The sequence below is a fragment of the Cavia porcellus genome, unplaced genomic scaffold (genome assembly GCF_034190915.1).
Source record: "Cavia porcellus strain 051 isolate PalLab524CR breed Dunkin Hartley unplaced genomic scaffold, mCavPor4.1 scaffold_4, whole genome shotgun sequence".
Lineage (NCBI taxonomy): Eukaryota > Metazoa > Chordata > Mammalia > Rodentia > Caviidae > Cavia > Cavia porcellus.
This window is the reverse complement of record NW_026947487.1, coordinates 67,056,881-67,082,048: the sequence shown is the minus strand read 5'-3', so window position 1 is coordinate 67,082,048 and position 25,168 is coordinate 67,056,881. Positions and strand designations below refer to the sequence as shown.

The following is a 25,168-nucleotide window of genomic DNA, read 5'->3' as shown; positions in this document are numbered from 1 at the left end:
TGGACTGGATAGGTACAGTAATGGTCTCATGAGGTTGTACCATGTAGTGATATCATAGCACGTAGTTGGTGTACGAATACTCATGATGTTCACACAAAGATGACATAGCCTAGTGTAAATGTATTGGAAATATGTTTTTCAAAACATATGTGTGATACATGACTATATAATATATATCTGAAGGTGATATGTAGTATAGAAAGGTAAAGTATAGAGCAGGGTTAGGGGAACCAGAAAAGGGGGAACATTTTAATTTTAATTAGGATATTCCCAGCGGGCCTTATAAAGAAGGTAGTCTTGAACAAAGACTTGAAGAGGGTGAGGAGATTGGCTGGGAAGCTATCTAGGGAACCAGGTTCCTGGCAAAGTTCTCGAGATGACAGCATTATTGGTTGGCTTAGGGAGTAGCAAGGAGGCCACAGTGGCTGCCGGGGAGAAATAAGGAGTAATGGACAGTGAGGTTGCAGATACCAGAAGGGAGCTAGGTCCACTGTGTGGGGCTGGGAAGCCAGTGCGGAGACACTGGCTTCCACTCCACTGCAAGAAGATTTCTGCAATGTGACCTTCCTGTCCTTCTGAAAGCAAGGGCCAATTCTTTCTAATTAAGTATTTGTATCATTCATTAAGTGTACCCTTTGAATTATAGGCATCAATCTTCACATAATTCAAACATTGTTCACTAAATCTCATTTCTGATGCTCCAAGCTTTGGAGGAAGATAGGAACCTTAGAGGAAAACTGCAGATGAGAGTGGGAAAGAACTTAGAAATTAAATCCCCAAAATTTGTATGTTTTGTCTAAAGTCACACGACCATGGCAGTGGCAACCAAGGAAACTGTGCAGTTTCCTCCCAATCTCAGGCTTGTGACATTCTACTAACATGACCCAAGATGCAACACAAAACGTTTTCTATTACATTTTTTTAACAAAATCTTTACTATCACTTTACTAATAACAGAAAAATATGAAAATAATGGCCAAAGAAGGAACACAGTAAATGTTTTAAATGTTTGCCGATCACTCTATTAGGATTTGAATTCATAACCCAGTGGACTTCAGTCTATGAATGTGGCCTCACGAGCCTCAGGAATAACCTTCCCTAAGTTTCTGGATGTTTGGCTGCTGGCCAGGCAACCTGCCGGGGTGGAGTACAACCTCAAGTCTAGTGTGGGAGAGGAAGTGGGCAAGTGCAGAGTCTCATGTCTTAGCATCAGGACCTCGGGAGTTACCCAACAGGGTAACCAGGGAAGAGCGACAGTGTTCTTCAGCTTCCTGAAGGAGAGGCACAGCACATGAAGGGACCCCAAAGCAGAGCACTGGTGAAGAGGCAGGGCTGGGGTGTTCCTTGGGGTGCTGCTTCCATGATGCTAGGGAGTAGAGCCCTGGGGTGAACCTCCCCCTCCTCAGTAAGAGCTACACCCAATGTAGCCATAGCCCTGTTAGCACTTCTGGGTATGAAAATGCACTGGACGAGGGTGTCTGTCCTTCAGCAGGAAAGACACTGTCAGACACCCTGTGTGCCAACAGCTATGGGAAATGGCCAGCTTCATGGTTGTCAAAAACCATGTGCCTTTCTCAGGTTTCCTCACAAAGAAGACTTGAGCATGTGGAAATGGGTATTTTCTTCCTCTGGATAGAGCAGTGCCCAGTGACTGGTATAGCAGTGGGATGCAGGGCACGAGTGCCATGGAAGTATGGCCACATGAAATCTGTCCCTGTGACTACAGTCTGCTCTCGTGTTCCAGGAAGGACTACTCGGGGGAGTACACCATCTACCTGATCCCATGCACTGCACAGCCCACCCAGCGCTGGGCCGACCCTGGAGAGAAGCCCTTGGCCTGCACAGCCCATGCCCCAGAAAGGTAGGCAAGTTCAGTCAGGTCTGGTCATTTGCCAGTTCCCTGTTTGTGAATTATGCTAATCACTGAAATTAGTTTTCACCCCAAAAAATCAATATCCAGGAACTTTCAGTCAGTCGCTGACATGTGTAGGGTGGCAAAAAGTATTGAATCGTCTAACTCATTTTTCCAGCTGCAATTGCACGGGGCAATGCTGTCCTCAAGATTCAGGCCTCATCTCCCAAGCAAGCGCCATCTTTGTGATTGTGGAGTGAGAAGTGGTCCCCAGCACAATGCCTAGAGCTTTCAGGGACTCCTGAACACAGGAAGGCTGGAATGTGCCTCCTGCAGTGTTGAACAAGCTCGAGGTCCATATGCTACTGGCCACCAGTTCAATGTTAATGCATGTACAGTATACAGAGTAAGGGGTTTTTAAACAGGAGCACACCTAAAACAAGGATACGCCTTGATCTATTGACGAAAAGGTTGTTGCCAGAAACTCATGGAAAACTACCCATGTGTTTCTCCCACAAGCAGCAACCCTGGGGACAAGGAGAAGGCTGGCCCAGGCAGCGGTCGGGGACAACCACTCGCAGGAGGAGGAAGGGTGGGCCCGGGACTCAGGAAGGGAGAGAAGTGAATGAGGAGAGCCTGGGAAAGCAGCCATGTGACGGAACCAGCTTCTATCACATAAAAAACCAGCCAGATGTCAGCTGGAAGTTAGGGTGCTGCGGCTGGAGAAAGGAGTCATCCCGGGGAGGGGAGAGAAGAGGAGGGAGTGCACCCAAGGGTGAAGGCAGTGACTGCTTAGGCAGGCCGCAGCCCAGCTGGATTGTTTGGAATTGCCGTATTACTGACGTTAGATAACTTCCATCTCAGAAGTATGTACTTGTTAAATATTGACATGTCTGTGAAACATCACCAGTCAAGGTAATGAACACGTCCAATCCCGCAAGTTTCCTCACCCTTCAGAGTCCTCTGGCTACACCCTTTCCCAGGCCCTCACTGCTGGGGTGAGTTTGCATTTTCTAGAGTTTTGTGGATGGGATGAATTCTTTTCTCTGGCTTGTTTCACATATGATGATTTTGATCCATTAGAGTTACAGTATCAGTAGTTTGTTCCCACTGTTGCTGAGTTGTATTTCCTAGTGTAGAAATAATACAATCTATCAATTCTTCATCAGTGGACAGTTGGGCTGTTTCCAGGTTTGAGCCACAGGACACAAGCCACTAAAAAGTTACTTTCATAAGTCTTTTTTTTTTTTTTTTTTTGGTCTTTTTCCTTTTTATCAGTACCAGGGATCGAACTCACGACTGCCTGCTTCCAAGGCAAGCAGTTATGCCACTGAGCTAAACCTCCAGCCCACTTTCATAAGTCTTACATGGACACGATTTCTATTTTCTTATGTAAATACCCAGAAAGGGAAGGACTGGATCATACAGGCTGTTTTCCTAAGTATTCGTAATTGGGTGACTATGTGTGATTCCCAGCACAAATGAGTAAGTGTTCCAGTTTCCTTTACATCCTCCTTTGCTTGGAGAATTAATGGGGCTGAATGAAGAGAGGAGCTGGAAAGAAAGGAGGTGGTGGAGGAGAGTGAGTGTTTGAGGTTTGGGGTACTGGAGCATAGTGGGAAGATGAGGAGGTGGCCGCAGTTAGGGCAGAGCAAGCTCTGGTAGGTGAAGAGTGAAGGAACTGAGAAGTGGAGATGTGGGTGCTGTGTCCCTGTGGAGGTGGAAAGCACCATGATTGGTGGTGGGAATGATGCTAGAGAGTCCCAAAGTCAGGAAGCCAAGGAAGCCAGAAATACAGGACTTGACTGCAGCAAGAACGAAGAGTGGATCCACGCATGGTGGCGCGTGCCTGTAATCCTAGTGCTTGGAAGGCTGACACAGGAGGGTTGCTGTGAGTTCTGGGCCAACCTGATCTATAGAGATAGACCTTATTTAAAAAAAAAAAAAAAAAAGAAAAGAAAAGAAAGAAAGAAAGAAAGAAAGTCTGGGGGACAAGTGATCTGAGGAGATACATCACTAAGAAATTTTTGTCTACTTATTAAATTTTTAAAATTATGGGAAGTGTAAGGAATCCAGAGGGCTATAAAAGTGAATATATAAAATAACCACCTAGGGGCTGGGGGTTTAGCTCAGCGGCATAAGCACCTGCCTTGCAAGCAGGCGGTCGTGAGTTCGATCCCTGGTACTGATAAAAATGAAAAAGACAAAAAAAAATAAAATAAAATAACCACCTGATTCACCACCCACCTTGAGAAACAGAACATTCTGAGATGGATATGCTAGCACATGCCTGTAATTCCAGCAATCTGGGAGGCTAAGGTGGAGGGTCAAAGGTTCAAGCCCAACCTGAACAGCTTAGTGACTTAGCAAGACCCTGTCCCAAAACAAAAATCAAGATAAAAAAGCTCAGCATGAAGGCTTGGAGTTCAATCTTTAATATTCCCAAAAAGGAGAAAAAAAAAAAAAAAACCAGGACATCTCAGGACTTTTTAAATACCTTTAATGTCCCTCTCCAGTTGTTCTTCCCTCTTCTCCCCACTAAGGTGACCTAACTTGATATTTGTATTTATAATCCATGGTTTTGTGTTATCATTTTGCTTCATGTTTATTTCTAATGGTTTTGTATATTTCCAAACTCTGTGCATACCAGACATCCTAGCACATGGGAGGCTGAGGCAAAAGGATCATCATCATGAGTTTGATGATGGGCTCCATAGTGAGATCAAGATCAACCTGAACTACATAGTGAGATACTGTCTCAAAAAAAAAAAAAAAAAAAGGTTCAATACTTTGTGAATTTACTCTGCTGATTTTTTTTTAATTCAGTGAGTTGTTTTTGATTCTTTGTATTATTCATGTAGTTGTAGTTTATGGTTCAGTACATTTAAATTATTCATTGTAGAAATATTCTACACTTTGTTTGAATTTTGTTTGGCTTATGATCCTAGGTTCTCTCTATAATAAAGGCTGTTATATGCATGACATTATATATGTAAATAATTCTTGGTGCACTTGTATAAGAAGAGTTTCTCCAAGGTTGGTGCTGGGGTAAAAAGGATTAGGAAAGACAAACCCCCTCTCCAGGCCCGGTGCTGTGAGTTTGGAGAGGCTGCTGGGGGGCATGTTGTTGAGGATACTGAGTTTTCTTATCCTGTATTAAGGGGATCATTGCTTACAGGTCCCTCATTATTCCCGGGGTAACTTTCATCCAGGCCTGGGCTTGCTTTCAATCCCTTATAAGGCTCTGTATCTATAACAGGACAACAGTGCATGAAAACTCCAGGCAGACATAAGAAGTTCAACTGAAAAGAAGTTCAACTGAAAAGAATTGTGTCTCATGTTGTGACCTTTTTGTGAGGTCACACATGGTGACATCATTATATTAATAATCTCAGTTCTATTATTTATTACATTGTATTTTAGTGCCCAGCACTGTGGTGGATTCTGGCAATATAGGTATCAACAAGAAAAATCTTTTTCCCTGGGTTAGGTGGATGAATTTTTAATGCAACTTGTGGTAGTATTGAAGCTTTTAAAAAGTAGAATCACTTCAGGCTTGTGTGGGCCCCAGGTTTCTCAAACACCTGAACCCTCTCAAACCCACCCACCTGGAACCCTTCAACAGATGGCAGGGACCATTAAGTGACTTTCTTTGGAAAAGCTTGAAATGATCACCAGTTCCTTATTCTGTGACAGAGATGTGTCGGGAACTGGGCTAGGCTTAGATGTGCAGTTGTGAACAGAACAAAAAGGACCATAGACTCTGTAGCGGCTAAAGCAGACTTCAGTCAGAACAAGATTTGCAACCATCAGGGACTCTGTGATTGAAAAATGCAAAGAAAGAGACTAGATGACAAGGGTTCGCTAACCTGGAAGGTTGGATAAGGAGAGAAGATCACTGAGGGGAAAGTGATATTTGAGTTGAAAGTGGCATAGTGTTATCTAGACAAAGAAGGATCAGAGAAGAGTGTTCTGAAGAGCATTCAGCAAAATCAGAGATGGGAAACCTTAAATCTGGTATAACTGATCTCCAGAGTCTACCCTTAGAGCCTCCAAGCAAAGTACATCCGGGGTTCCCTAGTCCACTCCTCCTTCGCTCTTACCAGAAACTTGCCCCATCCCTCCTGTCCTCACCCTCAGTGACTGCCTTGTGCCCCGTCACATGGAGGATGCAGGAGAGACCCCACCCAGGAGTCTCCTCCCACGTGCACCCGCTCCTGCAGGAAGCACTGTGCACTGCTCTCCACAGAACCTGCCACTTGCAGCAGCTTTCCAGAGGACTCCTCACTACCAGCCATTCCCCTCTGTGGCTGCCTTAGTCAGCCCCAACAAGTTGTAACTTCTTCAATCTCTCAAAATAAAATCGTCTCCTGACACGTCATTCCTCTCTCTACCCTAGTTTTTCTTCTTTCCTTTACTTCAGTAACCTCTGAAGAGTAGTTGTCTGTATTCATGGTTTCCAGTTTATCTCTGCCCATTATTTTCTTTGGCAGTACTGAGGATTGAACCCCGAGCCATCACACTTCCCCAGCCTCCATATTTATTTATTTATTTAATTTTGAGCAGTATTGCTAAACCTCTGAGTTGCCTGAGCTGGACTCAAACTTGTAATCTTCCTGCCTTGGAATGCTGAGGGTAAGGGCTCTGCCTATTACCTTTTAAACCCATTCCAGTCAAACTTCTGCTACCATGCTTCAACCCACACTGCCCTTGTTGGGATCAGCAGCAACTGCATGTTACCAGCTCCTGGGGCCGAGCCTCAGTTTCCTTTCTGGCCTGGAGAGCCGCTCTAATTGTTAGCCCACCTCTTCTCCTTGAAACCCTGCCTGCACTCAGCTGCAGGTTTCTGTCCACCTCCCTGGCTCTTGCTATTTCTTTGCAGACTCCCTCTTCGTCCCGTAGTCTTTGCATTGGGAATGCTCTGAGGATCTGGCCCTCCTCTATCACTTCTCACCTGCTTTGGTCATTTCCTGGGTCCTCCCTTCTTAAGGCTGTGAGAACAAGTGAGCAGCCCAACCCCTGGCTCATTCCTTGACCTGACACTTGTGCATCAGTCGAACCTCTCAGACTGAATAAGCTCAAACGTAATGGGTCTTTCTCCGCCACACACCTTCCTAGGCCAACCTTCTGCCTGCTTCTGTAAATAAAGTTTTACTTTGGAATGTGTCACACACATTGGTTTAGCATTGCTTGTGGTTGTTTTCATGCTCCAGCAGAGTGGAGAAATTTCTTTCCTCCTTCCTTTATTTTTATCATACATATTTAAAATGTACATACAACCTGATGCTTTGATATTTCTACATATCATGACTACAGTCAATCAAATGTTTATCTCCTCACGTAGTTACTTTTTTGGTGGTAAGATCACTTGAAACCTAAGTAAATTTCAATATACAATGCAATATTACTAACTGTGGTCATGATGCTTTATGTACACACCCTGTGTCACTGCAACCTTGCATCTTTGGCTGACACCTCACTGTGTCCCTTTCCTGTCTGCCCTTGGTTACACTGTTCTCTTTGTTTCTGTGCTCTTGTTTTAAATTCCATGTGTAAGTGTGACCATGCAGTGTTTTTCCTTCTGTGTCTGGCTTGTTTCACATAGATAATGTCCTCCAGGTTCATCCATGCAGTGGCAAATTGCAGTATCATTTTCTAGTGTTGAATAGTATCCCGCTGTGTATATGTTGCATGTCACACTGTTTATCACTTTCTCCATTCAAGTGGTGATGATCACTTCAGGTATGTCCACACCCTTGCTATGGTGAAGAATGCTACCACAAACGTGACACGTGGATACTCTGTGAAGAGCGAGGTCCATCTCCTTTGGATGCATATGATCATGTGACAGTTCTGTCTTTAATTTTGGGGGAACCACCATGGTGTTTTCATAATGCTGCACTAGTCATGTATGTAGGATTTCCAGCTGAACCACCGCCAAGCATTCCCCTTCTCTCCTGCTTTTTTTCCTTATCACCTGTTAGTTTCTAGCCTACTATATTATTTTTAACTAGTTTTATTATCTCTTCATTAGAATCTATCTTCCTAGGGGCATCATTTTTCTCTCTTATCTCCAGATGAATTCCCTTTGCTGGTGTAGAGTCTGTTGTGTAGCCGATGCTTACTGGTCATGGACTAAGGTTAAGTGAAATAAATCAGACACATAAGCCTGGATATCACATGGTTTCTCTTACATGAAAAATCCAAAATATTCTTTTCTGTTTTGTTTTGTTTTGTTTTGTTTGTTTGTACCAGGGATGGAACTCATACTTGCCAACAGGCACTTATGCTGCTGAACTAAATCCCCAGCCGCAAAGAAACCCAAAATATTAATAAAGAACAAAAAAATGGTATATAATAGGAAGTAGAGAAATCTTTCTCAAATTGAAAGGGCATCAAGAGGTGGAAGAAGGGAAAAAGAGGGGAGGGAAGAGGATAAAAGAGAATAAAGATGTATTACGTGCACACCCCAACCCTTCACAGGGATGTCAGCATTATGTACTGCGAATGGGGACTAATAAAAATTTTATATATTTTAAAAACTGAGTCATGAGGCCATGGCAATCCCTCAGTAGACAAGAAGAAGCTCAGAAATGACTAATCCCAGCAAGGAGGAGAAAAATAGTACAGGAGATGAGGCTGGAAAAAATAGGCAAAGGATTCAGAAGTCAGGTTAAAAAAAAATTTATTTTCACCTTAAGTGCTATGGGGAACTACTGAAAAATCTTAGGCAAATCTAAGTTTTTAAAAAATTACACTGCCTTGATTAGAAGGCAGAAGAATAACTCCTCCAAGAGAGCCAGCTGGTGGCCTGACACCTCGTGTGTGGGTCCTCACTGGGATCAAAACAGGAGAAGGAAGCTCAGGTTTGTGAGTAAAGCATGCTGAGGTTGAGGTGCCTTTGAGACGGCCAGAGTTTGAGCGCAGCGATCAGTTGGCAGCAGAGAAGTGTTTGTGGCTCAGAAGAAAACTGAGACTAGAGAGTTAAACGTGACCCCCTTCCCTTTGAGTGCCCATGGGCACTCCTTTGTCCAGGGAAAACAGTAGGAACTACAGGACTGAGCCTTGGAGAGCCCTTATCTGCCAGAGGAAGCAGAAATGGGCCTGAGGAAGAGGATAGGAGGAGGGAGGAAGGGGCAGAACAAGAGAGAATCTCCCAGCAATGTCCTGAAAAATGTTACACAAAGTTAGTATTGCCAGGTTAGAAGAGCCAGACTTGCAGGTCATTTGGATCTGGGAAGAAATCAAGCTGAGGTGTCACGGCAAGGAGCTCTTTAGCAAACAAAGAACAACTTTGGGGGTCCTCAGAATGAAAGGGGAAAAAAAGTAAGAGTACCAAAGAGTTCCAAGGACTCACTCAGTTTTTTTTTTCCAAGCTCTCAAAAGGCCAAATAAAGTCCCTTTTCCACATGTATCTATTTGCTTGAGACAGAGTCTCACTGTGGAGCCCAGCTTTAAACTCACTGTGTAACCCAGGCTGGCATATCATACTCCTGATACTCCTGCCTCAGCCTCCTGAGTGCAGGGATTACACTACAGGTGGGCCCTACCACAGCTAGCTCTTTATTTAGTAACTGTCTTGTGCTGACCACAAAACCGTGTACATAGCCCTGAGAAGGGAGGCCAGCTGTTTGATATGTGCAAGATGAGCCTACTCTGAAGTAGCCCTCATTTCTCTTGCATTAGATTCCTGATACCCATTGCGTTCCAGCAGACCAACCGCCCTGTACCTGTGGTATACTCACTCAATACTGAATTCCAGTTGTACAACAATGAGAAGGTGTTCCTAATGGATCCCAACACATCCGACATGTCTCTGGCAGAAATGGATTACAAAGGAGCCTTTTCCAAGGGTGAGTTGCTTGTTCCACCTGCAGAAAGCATCTCTACCGAGCCGTGAGACCCTCTCTAATCGGTTGCCTAACTGCCATCTCCACCCCTTGTCAGCCCTCACTCAGCTCCCCAGTGAAGACTCCCTAGGCCAGATCCACAGGGCGAAGGTTGAATCAAGAAATGGGCACATATTCTGTTATAAAATAGCACCAATTCCTGGTACCATAATGGTTGGCAGCATTGTACCATGGAAAACCAAGGGCCTGGGTCAGTGGTGGAGAACCTATGGCATACATGTCAGTTGTTTTTCTTTTAAGGTAAACAACATTAATGAATGGTTTATTTTCTAAAACTAAAACTTTAGTATTCAGGTTTGATTGTAGGATTGGTACTTTGGGATTAAATAAATAGATTTGGAGTTGCAGTTTGAACATGATGCTAAAAGGTTCACCATCACTTTTCTAGGTGGTGAAAAAGGGTGGCATTTCCAGTCCAGTGTGACTGTGTTTCACTTGCTTTGTCTCTCAGTTCCTCCCCACTGTTCTCAGTCTCACAGGATGCTGGCCGATGTATTTCTCTGCTAAAAGTAGGATTTCATCCCCTTGCACCATTAAACATGTTTCCTTGGGCTAGCTGTCTTCTCTGTTCTTCAGATCACTACTGAAGGGCTCACCTGAACAAAGAGCTTTCCCTGCTCTCCCTGGACAAGCATGCATAGGCCTCCATGTTTTTCAATTTTGCAGAATGTTGTTATTATATACAGTCCTCATCACATTTTAAAAATATTAACTGATGCAATATATTATTATTATTATGCATTCCTTCATGGCCTATATCAACCACTAAGTTCCATGAGAAGAGTGACTGTGACCATATATCAAATTTACACACCGGAGCACCATCCCCATGTGCCCATGTGCTCAACAAATACTTGCTGAAGAAATAAATGAATTTGTTTACTGTCTGCCTTTCCTCACTAAAGTATCCCTTCTGTCTCTTTCTTTCTTTAATCTTATACTGAGCTTTTTCTTTCATCTTAAAAGCACACTCAAGGGGCTGGGGGATGTGGCTTAGTGACAGAGCACATGCTTAGCATGCATGAGCCCCTGGATCCTGTGTCCTGCAACACACACACACACACACACACACACACACACACACACACACACACACGAGGTATTTCTGGATGAGCTTTTGGAGTCAGATTTGTGCTCAAATCCTCCCCCCTCGCATCATTTGCCATGGAACTCTGGAGAAGTTACAATGGGGGAATAATGGCGTCTATCTCTTAGATTTTCTAGAGGATTAAATAAGACAGTGTAGATAAAGAACTTGGTGCCACAATAGGCCAGGTACTCACAGCAGGCCTCATGGCCATCCTACATTCAGTGTTTTGCACATGAATTTCCTTTTGCCTACCAGGGTCTCTCCTTCCCACTCCACACTGCTCAAATGTCACCTATCCTTAAATCCAGCCAAACCTCTCCCCTGGCAATGTCTGTGCTTTCTTTTGAGCCCATTTACTATGATGTACCTTGTTTCATTGTGGCATGGGGCTGTGTACTGTTGCAAGGGTTAATAAAGTACCTTGACTTTGAATCGCACCTCCACCACTTGCTAAGTTTGTGACTTTGAAGTGCGTTCGTGAACAATATAGGAATCCAAGCAGCCAGATTCATAAATTTGGGATGTAATTAGCTGAGCTCAGGGACCACTCGCATAGAGACCTCTGTTTCAGAGTCCTACTGAGTGACCCTGAACCAGAAAGTTACAAAGTTTTTGAAACAGAAAATCACCAAAGACATCCTGTTAGAAACAATTTAGCTAGAATCTTACATTAATTTTTGGTTGACACCTGTGTCCTGCTTCTTTGTTGAGCAGGTTAATTTATCTCTTGTGGGTGCAGTTCATTTGGCTTTTCTCATGGGACTTGTACCCTGAGTAATTTTCCACTTTCCTGGGTCAAATACAGAGCACTAATTAAATGCAGGGCTCAAGATGGCGTCAGTTATGCCAAGCTGCAACTTCATCAAGTCACTAATCACTTCATGCCTTCTTTATCTATAAAGTTGTTAGTACTGTAGGAGTTATAGCAAGTTTAACATGTTAACTTTCTATCAGTTTCTTTGTTTCTGTTACCCAATGCATAGCCAAGAGCATGGCACATCCTTAGTACTTAGGTAATGCTTATTGAAATAAAGAAGCAGTAAGTGTTGGAATCATAGTCTCTGCATACAAAGGTACTTTTGGCTCTCATCAAGTGTGTTAAATCCTGTCTAGCCTTGGTAGTTCTTTTTCTTTAATCTTAAAGCCCAACCTAATTAATGCCTTTCCATACCTTCAGGTCAAATCCTTTATGGCCGAGTACTTTGGAATCCAGAACAAAACCTTAACTCTGCATACAAACTCCAGCTGGAGAAGGTCTATCTTTGTACTGGCAAGGATGGCTACGTCCCTTTCTTTGATCCTACAGGGACAATCTACAACGAAGGGCCACAGTATGGGTGCATTCAGCCCAACAAGCACCTGAAGCACAGATTCCTGCTGCTGGTGAGCTCCCAGCTAGTACCTTGGCCAAATGTCCAAGGGGAGATCCACAACCCAATTCTGCTGAAAATCCCCACTCTTAGGCTTTTCCATGTATATTTTGTTTTTGCTCTCCGGTCAGCTAAATACCAGTACACTTTCCCACATATGATTGTTATGGTGGGTAAGATTGATGTGACTGATTTGATTGAAGTTCCAGAAATAGGAAACTATGCCATTATTTCTTAAAGTGTGGTCCAGAGACACTGAGTGTCCCTGATCCTCATGAACCCAGGAGGTTCTACAAGGTCAAAAATGTTTTCATAGTACTGTGAGACACCTGCTTTTGCATCCCTGTTTCTTCATCAGTAAAGAGGCATGGATTATTTGACAGGACTTCAGATTTCACATCAATTTCATATATTAAAATAGCCACAGATATCTGAAAAAACTATGAATGCTTTCCTTCCTTCCAGCTACCCAGTGTGTAAGACTATATTTGAACATACCATCATTGATTAAATCCAGAAGCAGTTAGGAGAATTGTGGTTCATTTTTGGTAATCTGCAAAATCATAAAACAATGCCAGCTCTTATTGGGTGGAGGGGATGTAGATATAGGTATTTTCAGTAAAAAAACAAAAATCTTACTTAGCTTAACATGTAATGAATTTTTCATTATCATTTAAAATAAACTAACACATGTATCTCTAATTTTTCAAGTTTAGTTTTTAGCATAGTAAATATTGATAGATATAAATGACAAACCAAAGTTCTTTGGGCATCTTGATTTTTAGATATATAAAGGCTCCTGTGAACAAATGGCTTGAAAATTATTGGTCTAGGCCATCCCCTCTCTGTGTATGAGGTCACAGCACCTACTAGAGTCCTCTTTAAAGAAGACAGTGGGTGCCCACAGATATCACTGACTTAAGAAGGAGCCTTTCTTCCCTGACCCAACCCAAAGCAGCTGTAAAGACTGCCTTCTCCTCCCAGTGACCACACCTACCAATACTATGGTTCTGGCTTCCTAAATCTTATGTTTCTCTTTTTGGAAATACTAGGACCGCAGTCAGCCAGAGGTCACAGATAAATATTTCCATGACGTGCCGTTCGAGGCCCACTTTGCTTCAGAGTTGCCTGATTTCCACGTGGTCAGTAGCATGCCAGGCATGGACGGATTTACTCTGAAAGTGGACGCTCTCTATAAGGTGAGTTTGGGGCAAAAAGTAGAAGCTTAGAACTAAGTTCACTTTAAAGCTGAAGAAAAAGGATTGCATCATATAGTAAGAAAAGTTGTGTGTTTTCATACATGCACTCTTGTTGGCAGGTCCCTTTTTATTGTTTTTAAGATTATCATTCACCTAAGACTTACCCTATCTCTCCCTAGTAGACCAAAGCAATGACAAAATTCTTTAATTTGCATGTAGCCCTATCTTTGTGTGCACTGGGGTTATATACAATACTCTTAATTTTTCTTAAGTTCTGTTGAATTGTGTATCTTTTTGGTTCTATACTAAGCCATGATTTTCATCCACATATGGAAAATAATAAACAAGATGACAAGTATGGTACAGCAATTCAAAATAGCAAGAATTGCTAGTATTAGACAAGCAAAAGTACCCTAAGTTCTAGCAACAATCATAAACTTCCAAGACCAAATTTCACCTTTTTCTCTGTCTCTAAGTAGTAATCCATGATTTTGGCTTTCAGAACTGTTGTTACTTGTCAGAGGTTATTTTAAAGCCATAGAGAATTTCAGTGGGAGCAGATGAAAGAGAAATAAAGTATGTCATGACCTAACCTCTTAGAGGAGGATCCAAGAGGTGTTGAGATTTGGCCAGTTTTTGTCAAGACTGTATGTATGACACACAGAGCAGATGTTAAGTGATTATTTGTTGACTGACTCCATTTTAGCTGAAGTATATCAGTAAATATCAAATCAACATAAGAAACAAGTGAGCTCATTGGGAATAAGCATGACTAATATTATCGTTAATACTGCTCTTAATAAAGGCCAAAAAATCATTAGCACTCACTTATTTACAGGGGCCATAAAAAATAAATCCTTCGACTATTTCATGCATAGATAAGCGAGCAGAGGAGAATGTGAGTCACCCCAATTTGGAAATAAAATAAAACCCAAAATATGTGGTTTGCTTCACTGTGTGTTACAAGACCTCAGCCACTGCTAATGCTTTTTCTTGAAACCATTTCACCGTTGAGGCAGACGGTGAGATTATCTCTCACATTTCCTTTCTTGAAGTGGTCTGTAGCAGCAACAGCAGTTGCACTGAGTCTCCCTGTCTCCCTCCTCCTGCAGGTGGAAGCAGGACACCAGTGGTATCTCCAGGTGATCTACATCATTGGCCCTGACACCATCTCGGGGCCCCGGGTTCAGCGTTCTCTCACGTCCCCACTGAGGCGCTATCAAAGGGACCTGGTGGACCCCAGTGGCCAGCTGACACTTGATGAGTCCCTCATCTATGACAATGAAGGGGACCAAGTGAAAAATGGCACCAATATGAAGTCCCTGAATCTGGAGATGCAAGAGCCAATCATAGCTGCTTCTCTGTCCCAAACCGGTGCATCTGTTGGCAGCGCATTGGCTGCTATCATGCTCCTACTTCTGATATTTTTGGTGGCTTGTTTCATCACCAGAAAATGCCAGAAACAGAGAAAGAAGCAGCCCAGGGAGGACATTCTAGAGGAATACCCTTTGAATACTAAGGTGGACATGCCCAAGAGAACCACAGACAGGGTAGAGAAGAACGTGAACAGACAGTACTGCACCGTAAGGAATGTTAACATCCTGAGCGACACCGAGGGGGCCTACACATTCAAAGGTGCTAAAGTTAAAAAATTGAATCTGGAAGTCAGAGTCCACAACAATTTACAAGATGGAACGGAAGTTTAATGGAGGAGACCCGTGTGTTATTTTTTCTAAAATCATTTTTATAAAATGGGGGGAAATGCTGGTATTTTTATAATCTTGCAGATGAAAAAGGGAAAACTAAAGCTTTGAGTGGCTGACGGCACACATCACACGAGTCAACTCACAACTGAGCTACCTCGTAAAACAAGGAACTACTGAGACTCCCCCCGCCCCAGAGAGCTGGAGTAGTTATTTCCACAGATCCCTTTAATAGTTTCAGCAGCTGCAAAGAGCTCCTGTGTAAGGCTGATCTTAGGAATCAAGGAGTTTAGTATTAAGATGAGTGATGGACAGTTAGGTTATCAGACACAGTTCAGAGGACTAGGAATGGATCATGGCAGATCTCCAAGAAAGTGAGTGGGGTACAGGGGTGTTTTCCTCCCCTGACCCTGACTTTCTTCTACTCGGGCTGTTTCTTTCTTTCTTTTGTTTTTGGTTTTTTTTGTTGTTGTTGTTGTTGTTTTGTTTTTTTTTAATCAGTACTGGGGATCAAACTCACAACCGCCTGCTTGCAAGGCAGGTGCTTATGCAGCTGAGCTAAATCCCCAGCCCCTTTGGGCTTTTTCTAGACAGCTAGATAACAGGGTGTAAATTGCTGATACCCAGATTCCATTAAAAATCCTCCAAATTGGCACAACAGAAATATTTGCACATTGTTCCCACTTGACGAGCTATGTGCCATGGCCTGTAAGTCTACTTCGTTTTTCTAGAATCCTTACTGCCCAGGGTCTGTAGTATGCTGTAGACTCAGACGCCTCCCTGCGAGGACTTACAAAGGGGGAGGGCTGAAAACTAGGGAAGGAGGGGCCTGCCCTGAGGAAGGGCGTTGCTAAACAGAAACAGTACAATGTGGCCTCCTTTCTGTATGCCATGTGCCGAAAATAACCTCAATTTCCTGCTTTTCCTAGTCCAGTAATAGGTGCTTTGATGGCTGTGTTTTTTGTTTTTTTTTTTTAATTTGTTAGTGTTTCAGGAAAGTAAATGATTTATTTGAACAAAGCAAAATAAGAGAGAGCCCAGGCTGGAGTGAAATCAGACATGACAGATGCATCCTGGTCCTCCTTACTGATGTCGTACCACGGATGGAGGCACTGTCCCTGATTCAGTATTTGGGAGATTTCTCTTTGAGCGGTGGTTTCTTTTCTGGTAGCTCAGGCACTTATCAGCACATAAAGCCATAAACACATGGCTTTAAAATAATTTAGTACTCAAATATCCACTTGTCTGTTCTGTCTGTAATGTGCACACAGTTTGCCTTCGGTTTTTTGTTTTTTTGTTTTGTTTTTTTTTTTTTTCATTTCTGCCCCATTGGCAAAACATATACATGCATATCATGGTGTTTTGAACTAAAGGCACAATCCCATTAATCAGGAGTAAAAGATGTGTTCTCTCCCTGATGCACCATAATCACTGAGCAAATATTTCTAGCAGTATTTGCTAGAATGACTCATGCTCTTTGAGAACATTCTGAACTGGTCACACTTTGGCACTACAAGCTAGAAAGAATGAACCATGAAAAGTTTCAGGCATCCCCACCACACTCCACATGCCTTGAAAGCAGGGACTGCATGAGCCACACCTTGTTCTGACGCAGTGCCTTGTGCATAGTAGGATCCCCAGAATGTCTGAAGGGTGAGTGGATGAATCGTGTTATGGGTGATGCAGCCATAAAGGAATAAATTTAGGAAGAAGAGCAAAAGTCTTCAGTGGTGATATCACAAGGGCAAGTAGAGGGAAACATTTATATCTTTTATTTGAAGTATGAAGTATCAGTGGGGCAGAGAATCACCGCTTTACACACAGGTATGACCCTGGCAGTTGTCTTCAAGAGGGATGAAAATAAAAGTTGTAATAATTCATTAGCAGGAGCTAGGATTGTGACTTGGCACTGGGATGAGGAGATTCAGAGGACAGTCTGATTTAACATCCTGTTCAGGAAAGATGAGTGGGACAAGCCCAGAAATGCCTGACTGGTCAGGTGCTACTTCAGACCAGCTTGGGCAGCTCAGGGAAGAGCTTCTCTGGGAGTCCTAGGACACTCAGAATTGCTATCTCTAGGCCTAGCATTGTTTTGGTGGGCACCAAATCTCTATAACAACCTGAGGGTGAATGCTGATGCTGCTTGGACAAGGGGCCTGTGATCTGCAGAGCAGCTTTCCTTTGGGACTGGTTAATTAGCACAAGAGCCCGAGGGTTTCCACTTTACAGCAGCACTTCCCTGCTGGCTCGGGCGTTCTCCTCGGGCACCCCTTCCACTCCTACTCAGTAGCATGAGAGGAGAACAGGCGGGTGGCAAAAGGGACCTAGCACAGGGACAGTGACTGAGACCTGGGAGTGCTTTGGCAGCTCCTTGAACAGGTCCGAAATGACAAGGCCAACATCCAGTAAAGAGCTGGAGAGGTGAGCTACGTGGGAAGGGAAAGCCTTGAGGCTACTCCTGGCTCCCTTTGTGTCTGCTCTTCACCCACTGCACATGCTTCACAGAATGCCAGTACTTCTCCAGCGCATGCCCACTTGTGAAATAGAAAACATTAAAGACATGGAGCTCAGATTTACCCGTTCCATGTAGAACTGTTCATTTGCATTTTATGCTTCATCTTAGGGATCAGATCGTTTGATAACTAATATAGATTACCTTTCAGTGAAGGCTCTGCTTTCAGTTTCTCTCACTTGCTCACTAATGCCTTGTGTGTGTGCGCACGTGTATGTGTGTGTGCAGTTGGATACTAACTTTCGTATCACGCCTTCAGATGAGAAGGACTAAAGCCCTCAGGGGTGCTACCTGCTATCATACTCCGGCTGTGAAGGTTAAAAGAAATAATGGTTGGCACCATTTTTCTGCCTTGCTGCCTTTTGATTTTTCCCAGGCCTCTGAGAAGATTCCTGCAGATGCCTGTTGTTGGATGGGAAATAGGGTTGGAATGTGTTTGCGTTCTTCTGATATTCAGCCTCCGTCTCCTGCAGGAATTTGTTGTTCTTGGACACTACACACCTGCACAGACTGAGGAACACTGTTGTGGTGCTGTCCACCTGATTTCTTGACCCTCAAATAACTTTTGTATTTTCAATATAAATTTATGTGTTATGAATTTATGATTTCTCCACTAGCATATGCCATTATATAAATTTGTATTAATAAAAATGAGTTTGATTGGTTTTTTTGTTTTGTTTTGCTCTGTTCTTTCTACATTATTCATCGCATTAACATATATATTGCCACTGAAATGACAAAAACATTGAAATTTGAGGGAGATTTCTTAAAACAGCTCTAGTGATGTTGAATCTAAAACACATATTAACTGTGGTAAGAAGAGGCTGCGAAATAAACTATAGACATTCAGATCATCATAGCTTTTCTTCTGTAAACCGCAAGGCAAAGAGGAATAATTTGAATTTCTATGTGTGACACAATAAGATGAGTACTACCACTATGTTATCTTCAAACCTTCTCAAGATATGTGATACAGTGTGAGCGTATCTATGTCCTTTTCTGCACATAAAAAAAAAATTGTTAAGTGTCCATAACTTACCCAGGGGATGATCAAAGCACCAAGCAAGAGTTTATTGGTTTAAGAAGGGAAAACAGCAGAGACAGAATGGAACTGAGCCCAGGTAGGCTTGGCATTCTCCAAGATGTGCATTTGTGTTCCTTTACCCTACGAGAAAAATAAATAAACAGTAATGGCAGGGACGAGCTGGGCTCTGTTGGCATATTGGCAAACTCAGCAAGACTTGAGACGGTGTTTTCCTAAAACCTGGGAAGGGACACCCCAAACAAGCCCAGAAGTTCCTGAGAACCACAGGCTTAAACTTCAAATCCTCAAAATTGCCTACCATTGTCCCTGCCTCAGAGCAGACTCCACCCTGGGGGGCATGGAGACGTTTAGCTGAATCAGGACCAATCTATGCATCATTAGGATTTCTATAAAAGTGCTTCTAATGCCTGAGATTTCATGGCCGTAACATTTAGGAATCTTGGAGAATGTATGACAGAAAGTACATTTACTTTTCGAATTTAACGTATCTCTGGCTAGGGTTTTGAAGAAATGTGTCGGAAGGGAAGGGAGACTATCATCACAATACTTTATTAGGCTCAGCTACGTGAAATTGAGGGATTTGTAAATTGTAAATAACTTAGCATCCATAGTTTTGTATGCTCCAGTCTAATACTGGATTTAGATACTACGATGTCTAATAGAAATTCTATCCACCAATGAGCCAGAGAGGCTGTATCCAGAGCCCTTTACAGTAACACAGTGAGTGTGGCTAGTAACCTGGTAAAAGGAAATTCGTACACATACCAGAATTTCAAATCCTTAATGGTCTTTACAAGCACAACTGGATGTTGCTTTAAAATGGCCACAAGCTCCTATAACCTAGATTGAATGCTTTTCGTGAAAAATTCTATCACTTGATACAATACATTGAAGTTATAAAATCTAGCAGGATTTTATTGTAGTACAGGCTCATTTTCGCTTAAAGCCATCAAATTTCAAGAGTAATCAGTTTTTTATAATCATAGTCTCTTAGGAAATTTCCATAAACAGTTAAAATCCAGTTTCAAGATCCCACTAAGGAATGCTTTTTTCTTTTATTTTAAATGGGAAAAAGTAAACTATAAAACAGTTTCAAAACAGGATAGTAGGAGAGTAACAATAATTAAAACATTACATATTGTTATATTCATAGTAGTTGTTCAGAGTACAAGATGTAGGCATGGGATATTGTCCAAGAAAGTATTAGCACAAAACTTTCTTTCCAATGAGCTAAAAGAAACCAGCTGTATAACTCTCTTAACTATCATGTATGTGTATGTGTATGTATATATACACTTATATATAAGTTTCTCTTTTTCCTTTCTTTCCCCTTTCATCAGTTTTTCTTTTCTTTTGAACAGTCTCTTCCCTATTCACAATAGCTATTGTACATTTGGATCTTTCAGATTCTCATACTAGTGAGACAATACAACCTTTACACATGTGAGTTTCATTTATTTTACTTATGATCTAGAGTTGCGTCCATTTACCTACAATAGTCTCAGGTTTATCTTTATTTATGGAAAAGAATTTTCAAAATGAACCAGTCCTCCGTCCCAGCAGCTCCCAGTGTCACTGACTTTTGCCACATACCTCTCCCCTCCTCTGTGCCCTGGGAAACTGAGGGACATCAACTGCTTCTCCAAGTCTCTGTTGCTCTTGACTTCCAACTGTGATTGGCCACGTTGGAGCCACTGCTGGGACAGAGGCTGGGGAGAGAGATCAACCCCACTCCCACCCCTCTGCCCTTGCTGTGTTCTGAGAGCTGAATCCTTCCTAGCCTCAGGTCCTGCTGGACAGCTCTTCTTCCACAGCTACAGTTTCCACAGGTTCTGGTTAAACCCTGCCCCTCCTTTGTCCATGCAAGTGAGGAGGTAGCGATATTATACTGCTCCTCCTTCTTAGAGGCTTCATCATCCCTGTGGATGCTTCCAACAATGTGCATGCCCTCACTTTTCTGTAAACAGTCCCTTCATTAAACTCTATTCAAATCCATTGCCTAGGCCATCGTCTGCTGCCCAAACTCATACAATCTTTAAGCTTAGTGCCCTTAGTTTCAGGTTTTATTTATTTATTTATTTACTTACTTACTTACTTACTTATTTGATGCTGGGAATCAAACTCATGACCTCTCACTTGCCAGGCATGCACTGTGCCACTGAATTATACCCCAGGCTGTTTTTTAAGCATAAGTCCCAAACAATGAAACATTTGAACTCAAATCGTGTCTCTATTTTAAATTAGTTCATAATTAGGAAAAGTGCTTGGTAATGTGTCACAACTGGCTTTGGGAGTCGAGGGAGGTCTGATTTGTAACACTAAACCATTTTTGCATTGCGTATCCTCCTCCCACAGCCGGTTTGAACCTCCAGCATAATTTCACTGAATGTGGATTGAGAAGAAATGTGCAATAGCACAACTTCATGTAGTATTTCCACCTCACAGATGCAATAGACTTAGATTACTTCAAGGGCATCAATAAAAATAAAATTTTTAATGAAAATAATTAGGAAATGAGTATGTACTATTCTTGTTTTCAATTTAACTCGGTGTCTCCTCCCCACCATCCATTCCTGCACCACTCTCTACCTACTGACTGATACGGAGCCTTGCTATGCTGTGCAGGGTTATCTCCAACTCCAGCTTCAGTCCCCCTCGTAGCTCAACTGAGATGCACAGCATTGTGCTCACCTTCAGTGTCATTTAATTTTTAATAATGACTGTTTAACAACCAGCTTATGAAATTCCTACAGATTTTGTAATTAGCTTTCACTTGCTAGTATAAACCAGTTCTAGCACACCACTATAGAACCAAACACACACATAGCATCCACAACCCTTTGATTGTTTTCTCCCTCACACTTTGCCTTATATTTTAAATGTAGTGCAATAACTTTGCTCTAAAATTTTATATTTGACTCTTAAATAGTTGTGTTGAGCACAGGAAAAAAGTGATAGAAGAATTAGCTTCCTATAAAACTATAAAATAGTTCCATAACTTTCAAAATCATGGTCATTTCATCAAAACCAATGTTTTCTATTTTTTTCTGAATAATTTAATAACCTGATTTCTAAGATCCTGACATCACCTAACACTAGCTTCTTAGAGATCTCATCCTTTGGGAGAAAATACTAGTTTTATAATACACTATGGTGTGATTCGAGTCTAAGGAGTGAACGTGGACAGTTTAGACACCTAGAATCAAAGCCATTAGAGTGTATTTTACGTAAAGACGACTTCTTGAAAACAAAGAGGTTAGACACTGCCTCTGAAGCATTAATTCCTCCATGCTAACACTACCTATTACTCATTTCCTTCTGGATATAAATCTAGCCCTCTACCTCCTAGTTATATGGATTATAGCCTGTAGAACTTACTGAATCATTCTGAGTCTCTCTCTATTTGCAAAACAGGAGCCACCCCACCTAATTTACAGCTAGACATCAGCCCATGACTCAGTGTATGACATAACTAAGTCCTCAGTAAATATCTCCCACTCATGTCTATGCTAATCTCAGAATTTCCTGGATGATACAGGATTTAACAGTGTATTGTAGCTGGCTAGTGGTGCAGGCCTATAAACCCATCACCTTGGAAGGTTGAAGCAGGATAATAGCAAGTCAGAATTCAGCCTGAACAACTTAATGACTTGGCAAGGCACTGTCTCAGTTTTTTTAAAAATGAGGGGGACAGGCTGAGGATATAATTCCACAAAGTTCCTAGTTTCAATTTCCAGTAGCAAAAGGTAAAAGAGGTCCATTGCGGTGGCCTCTGAATGGGAGTGCAGAAGGAAATTCAGAACTCTCTCGTCTCCTCTCTTGGTGGAAAGCTCATCACTTCAGATTTACACATCTGGCCAGGTCACAGCTTAAGCCATCCCATCTTGCTTTCTCCATCGAGAGCCCCTTAAACCAGTGGCTTGAGAGGGAATGATGCTGACTGGATGGGCTTGCTTAAGCAACAGATGCAGAGGAGAGTCTGAGAGAATTTGCATTTCTAACCAAATACCCAGCTTCTGGACACAACTTTGAGAACCAGTGCCCTAGACACTCCAGCTGCAACATGAGCCGGTCATGGTACTTATCCTGAGCCAAAGTAGCTTCTTCATTGGTTAAAGAGTTGGCATGTTTCATCCTGATGAAAGAGTAGAAACAATATAGTCTGACAATAAATTTATAAACCAAAACAGAAGTTAAAAAATCTAGAGAGCCATTCATTAATCCTACTCCTTTTCCTTACATTCATATTTTCGCTAAACTTTTCTCAGAATAAGAACAGTAGTGAGCCAATCTGTACCATGATTAAGAAATACAGAGCACAGGTGGCAGACTGCAGCCCTTGCAGGGGGAGAACCAGCAGCAGCTCCTGACATCCACGCCATGTTGGAACTTAGGACACTGACAAGCTAAGCAAGCACCTCCGCTCCCTGGTAATGGGTGGCAGTGTGTCAGATTGCAGCCCTTCCAGGGGAAGAGCCAGCAGCAGCTCCTGACATCCACGCCATGTTGGAACTTAGGACACTGTGAAACCAAACAACCAGCCTGCCTCCCTGCTAAGCAATAGTGAACCTACTGATGCATGGCCTAGAGTCAAATATCCCACATCCCCTACCCTCCTTCTTCTGTCCCCCCATTATCAAATGGGAACCAGAAATCTGAGCGTCTCTTGGGAGGTTGACCATAGCAAATAAGGGGAACTTCCTTCTACCATCTCTTTGAAGGCAAATATTTTTATTCCTGTCTTGCTCTTTTCTGATTAATGGTACTGCTGTATTCAATATTCTGTTTTGATAAGTTCTATAGTGTTCTATATTTCATCTCATTTTGATATACGGGATTGAAAGAACAACTATTATAAAGATAACAAAATATACTGTGATACCTATTACTGTTTTCCCGGTAACCTGCTGTGAAGTTCTGTACCAATTTCACTGTACGATCTTAGTTGGTTTTAATCTATCTTGTTCTGTTGTATACTTTCAAAATAAAATTTTAAAAAAAAGAAATACAGAGCACAATAAGTAGGAATTGTTTGAAATGATCGTGTTCACTACCAGTTCAATTGTAACGTCTCCTCCCCAGGGCTCTCCATCTACTTCATGTTTGTCTTCTCCTAAAGCCTTGAATACTACAAGACCTTTCTGCATAGCATAATACATGAAACCATCAGGCATCATGTATTTTATAGTAGACTTTCTTTCTTTAGAATAATTTTTGGTGGCTTCCTGGCAATGTTGAGTGAAAAGTACAGAGATTCTGGATGTCTCACCTATACACGCCCATCCGCAGCATCTTCTACCAGACCAGTGTGCTTTCTGTAATGGATGATCCTGCTATGTTAAAACATTATCACTCAGAACTTACGGTTTACATTAAGGTTCATTATTGGTGGGGTACATACTACTAGTTTCAGCAGATATATAATGACATGTATCTACCGTGAGGAGCACCATATGAAGCCATTTCATTGCTTTACAAATCGCCTATGCATCACGAGTTAGAACCTCTGATCTTTTTACTGTTTCCATACTTGTCTTTTCCAGAGTGTCATAAATTTGGAATCACATGCTATGTAGTCTTTATTTACAATGGTTTCTTTCTTTCAGTAATGTACATTTTTGTTACCTCTATATCTCTTTACATCTTAACTGCTTATTTATTTTTTAGCTCTGAACAATGTTCCATTGTATGAATGTGCCACAGTTTTACCCATCTCCGCTGAAGGGCATCTTGGTTGCTTCCAAGTTTTGACAGTTCTAAATAAAGCTGCTATCAATTTCCACATGCTGTTTTTGATGAGGACATACATTTCATTTCAGTTAGGTAAATACAAGAAAAGTGACTGTTGGATTGTGCAGTAACAATAGAGTTAGGTTTGTGTGAAACAGCCCAACTGTCTCCCAAAGACTGCTGTGATGAGGGTCCCTGCTGCTCCTCATTCTGACCAGCCTTTGCCAGGAGTCAGATTTTGTCATTCTGATAGGTATGTAATGATATCTCACGACTATTTCAATTTGCACTTTCCTGATGACATTTGATATGGAGGATCTTTTTAAATGCTCATTTGCCAACTGTATATTTTCCATTATAAGGTGTCTTTTACAGTGTTTGGCCCATTTTTAAATCATACTGTTTGTGTTCTTATTGTGGAGTTTTGATAGTTCTTTGGCTATTTTAGATAATAATCTACCTGATATAAACTTTGCAAATATTTATTTCCATACTGGGGCTTGTCTTTTATTCTCCTGACAGTCTTTCACACAGTGAACTTGTTAAAGTTTAATGATTGTTATTCTTTCCCTGAGATATTATGTTGTCGGTATCTCATCTAGTCATTACCAACCTTGAGATTATTTAGATGATCTCTTATTATAGTAGTTTTGTTTTATGTTTTACAGTCAATCTGTGATGCATTTTTATTTAACATTTGTGAAAGTTTTAAGGTTGTATCTCATTTTTGCTGCATGTGGACCTCCAATGTTCTAAC

General features: G+C 42.0%; 1 protein-coding gene across 2 annotated transcripts in view; it reads left to right on the top strand.

Annotated features, from left to right (window-relative positions):
- The window catches only part of Fras1 (Fraser extracellular matrix complex subunit 1), a 404,303-nt gene extending 386,001 nt beyond the window's left edge, over positions 1-18,302 (top strand). For both annotated transcript variants that reach the window (XM_063247218.1, XM_063247217.1), the window contains 5 exons: positions 1,745-1,861; positions 9,539-9,705; positions 12,030-12,235; positions 13,275-13,421; positions 14,534-18,302. In XM_063247218.1, the coding sequence (XP_063103288.1) occupies positions 1,745-1,861; positions 9,539-9,705; positions 12,030-12,235; positions 13,275-13,421; positions 14,534-15,127 (1,231 nt within the window). In that variant the 3' untranslated portion in view covers positions 15,128-18,302. The remainder of the gene's footprint in view (positions 1-1,744; positions 1,862-9,538; positions 9,706-12,029; positions 12,236-13,274; positions 13,422-14,533) is intronic.
- The last annotated feature ends 6,866 nt before the right edge of the window (positions 18,303-25,168 follow it).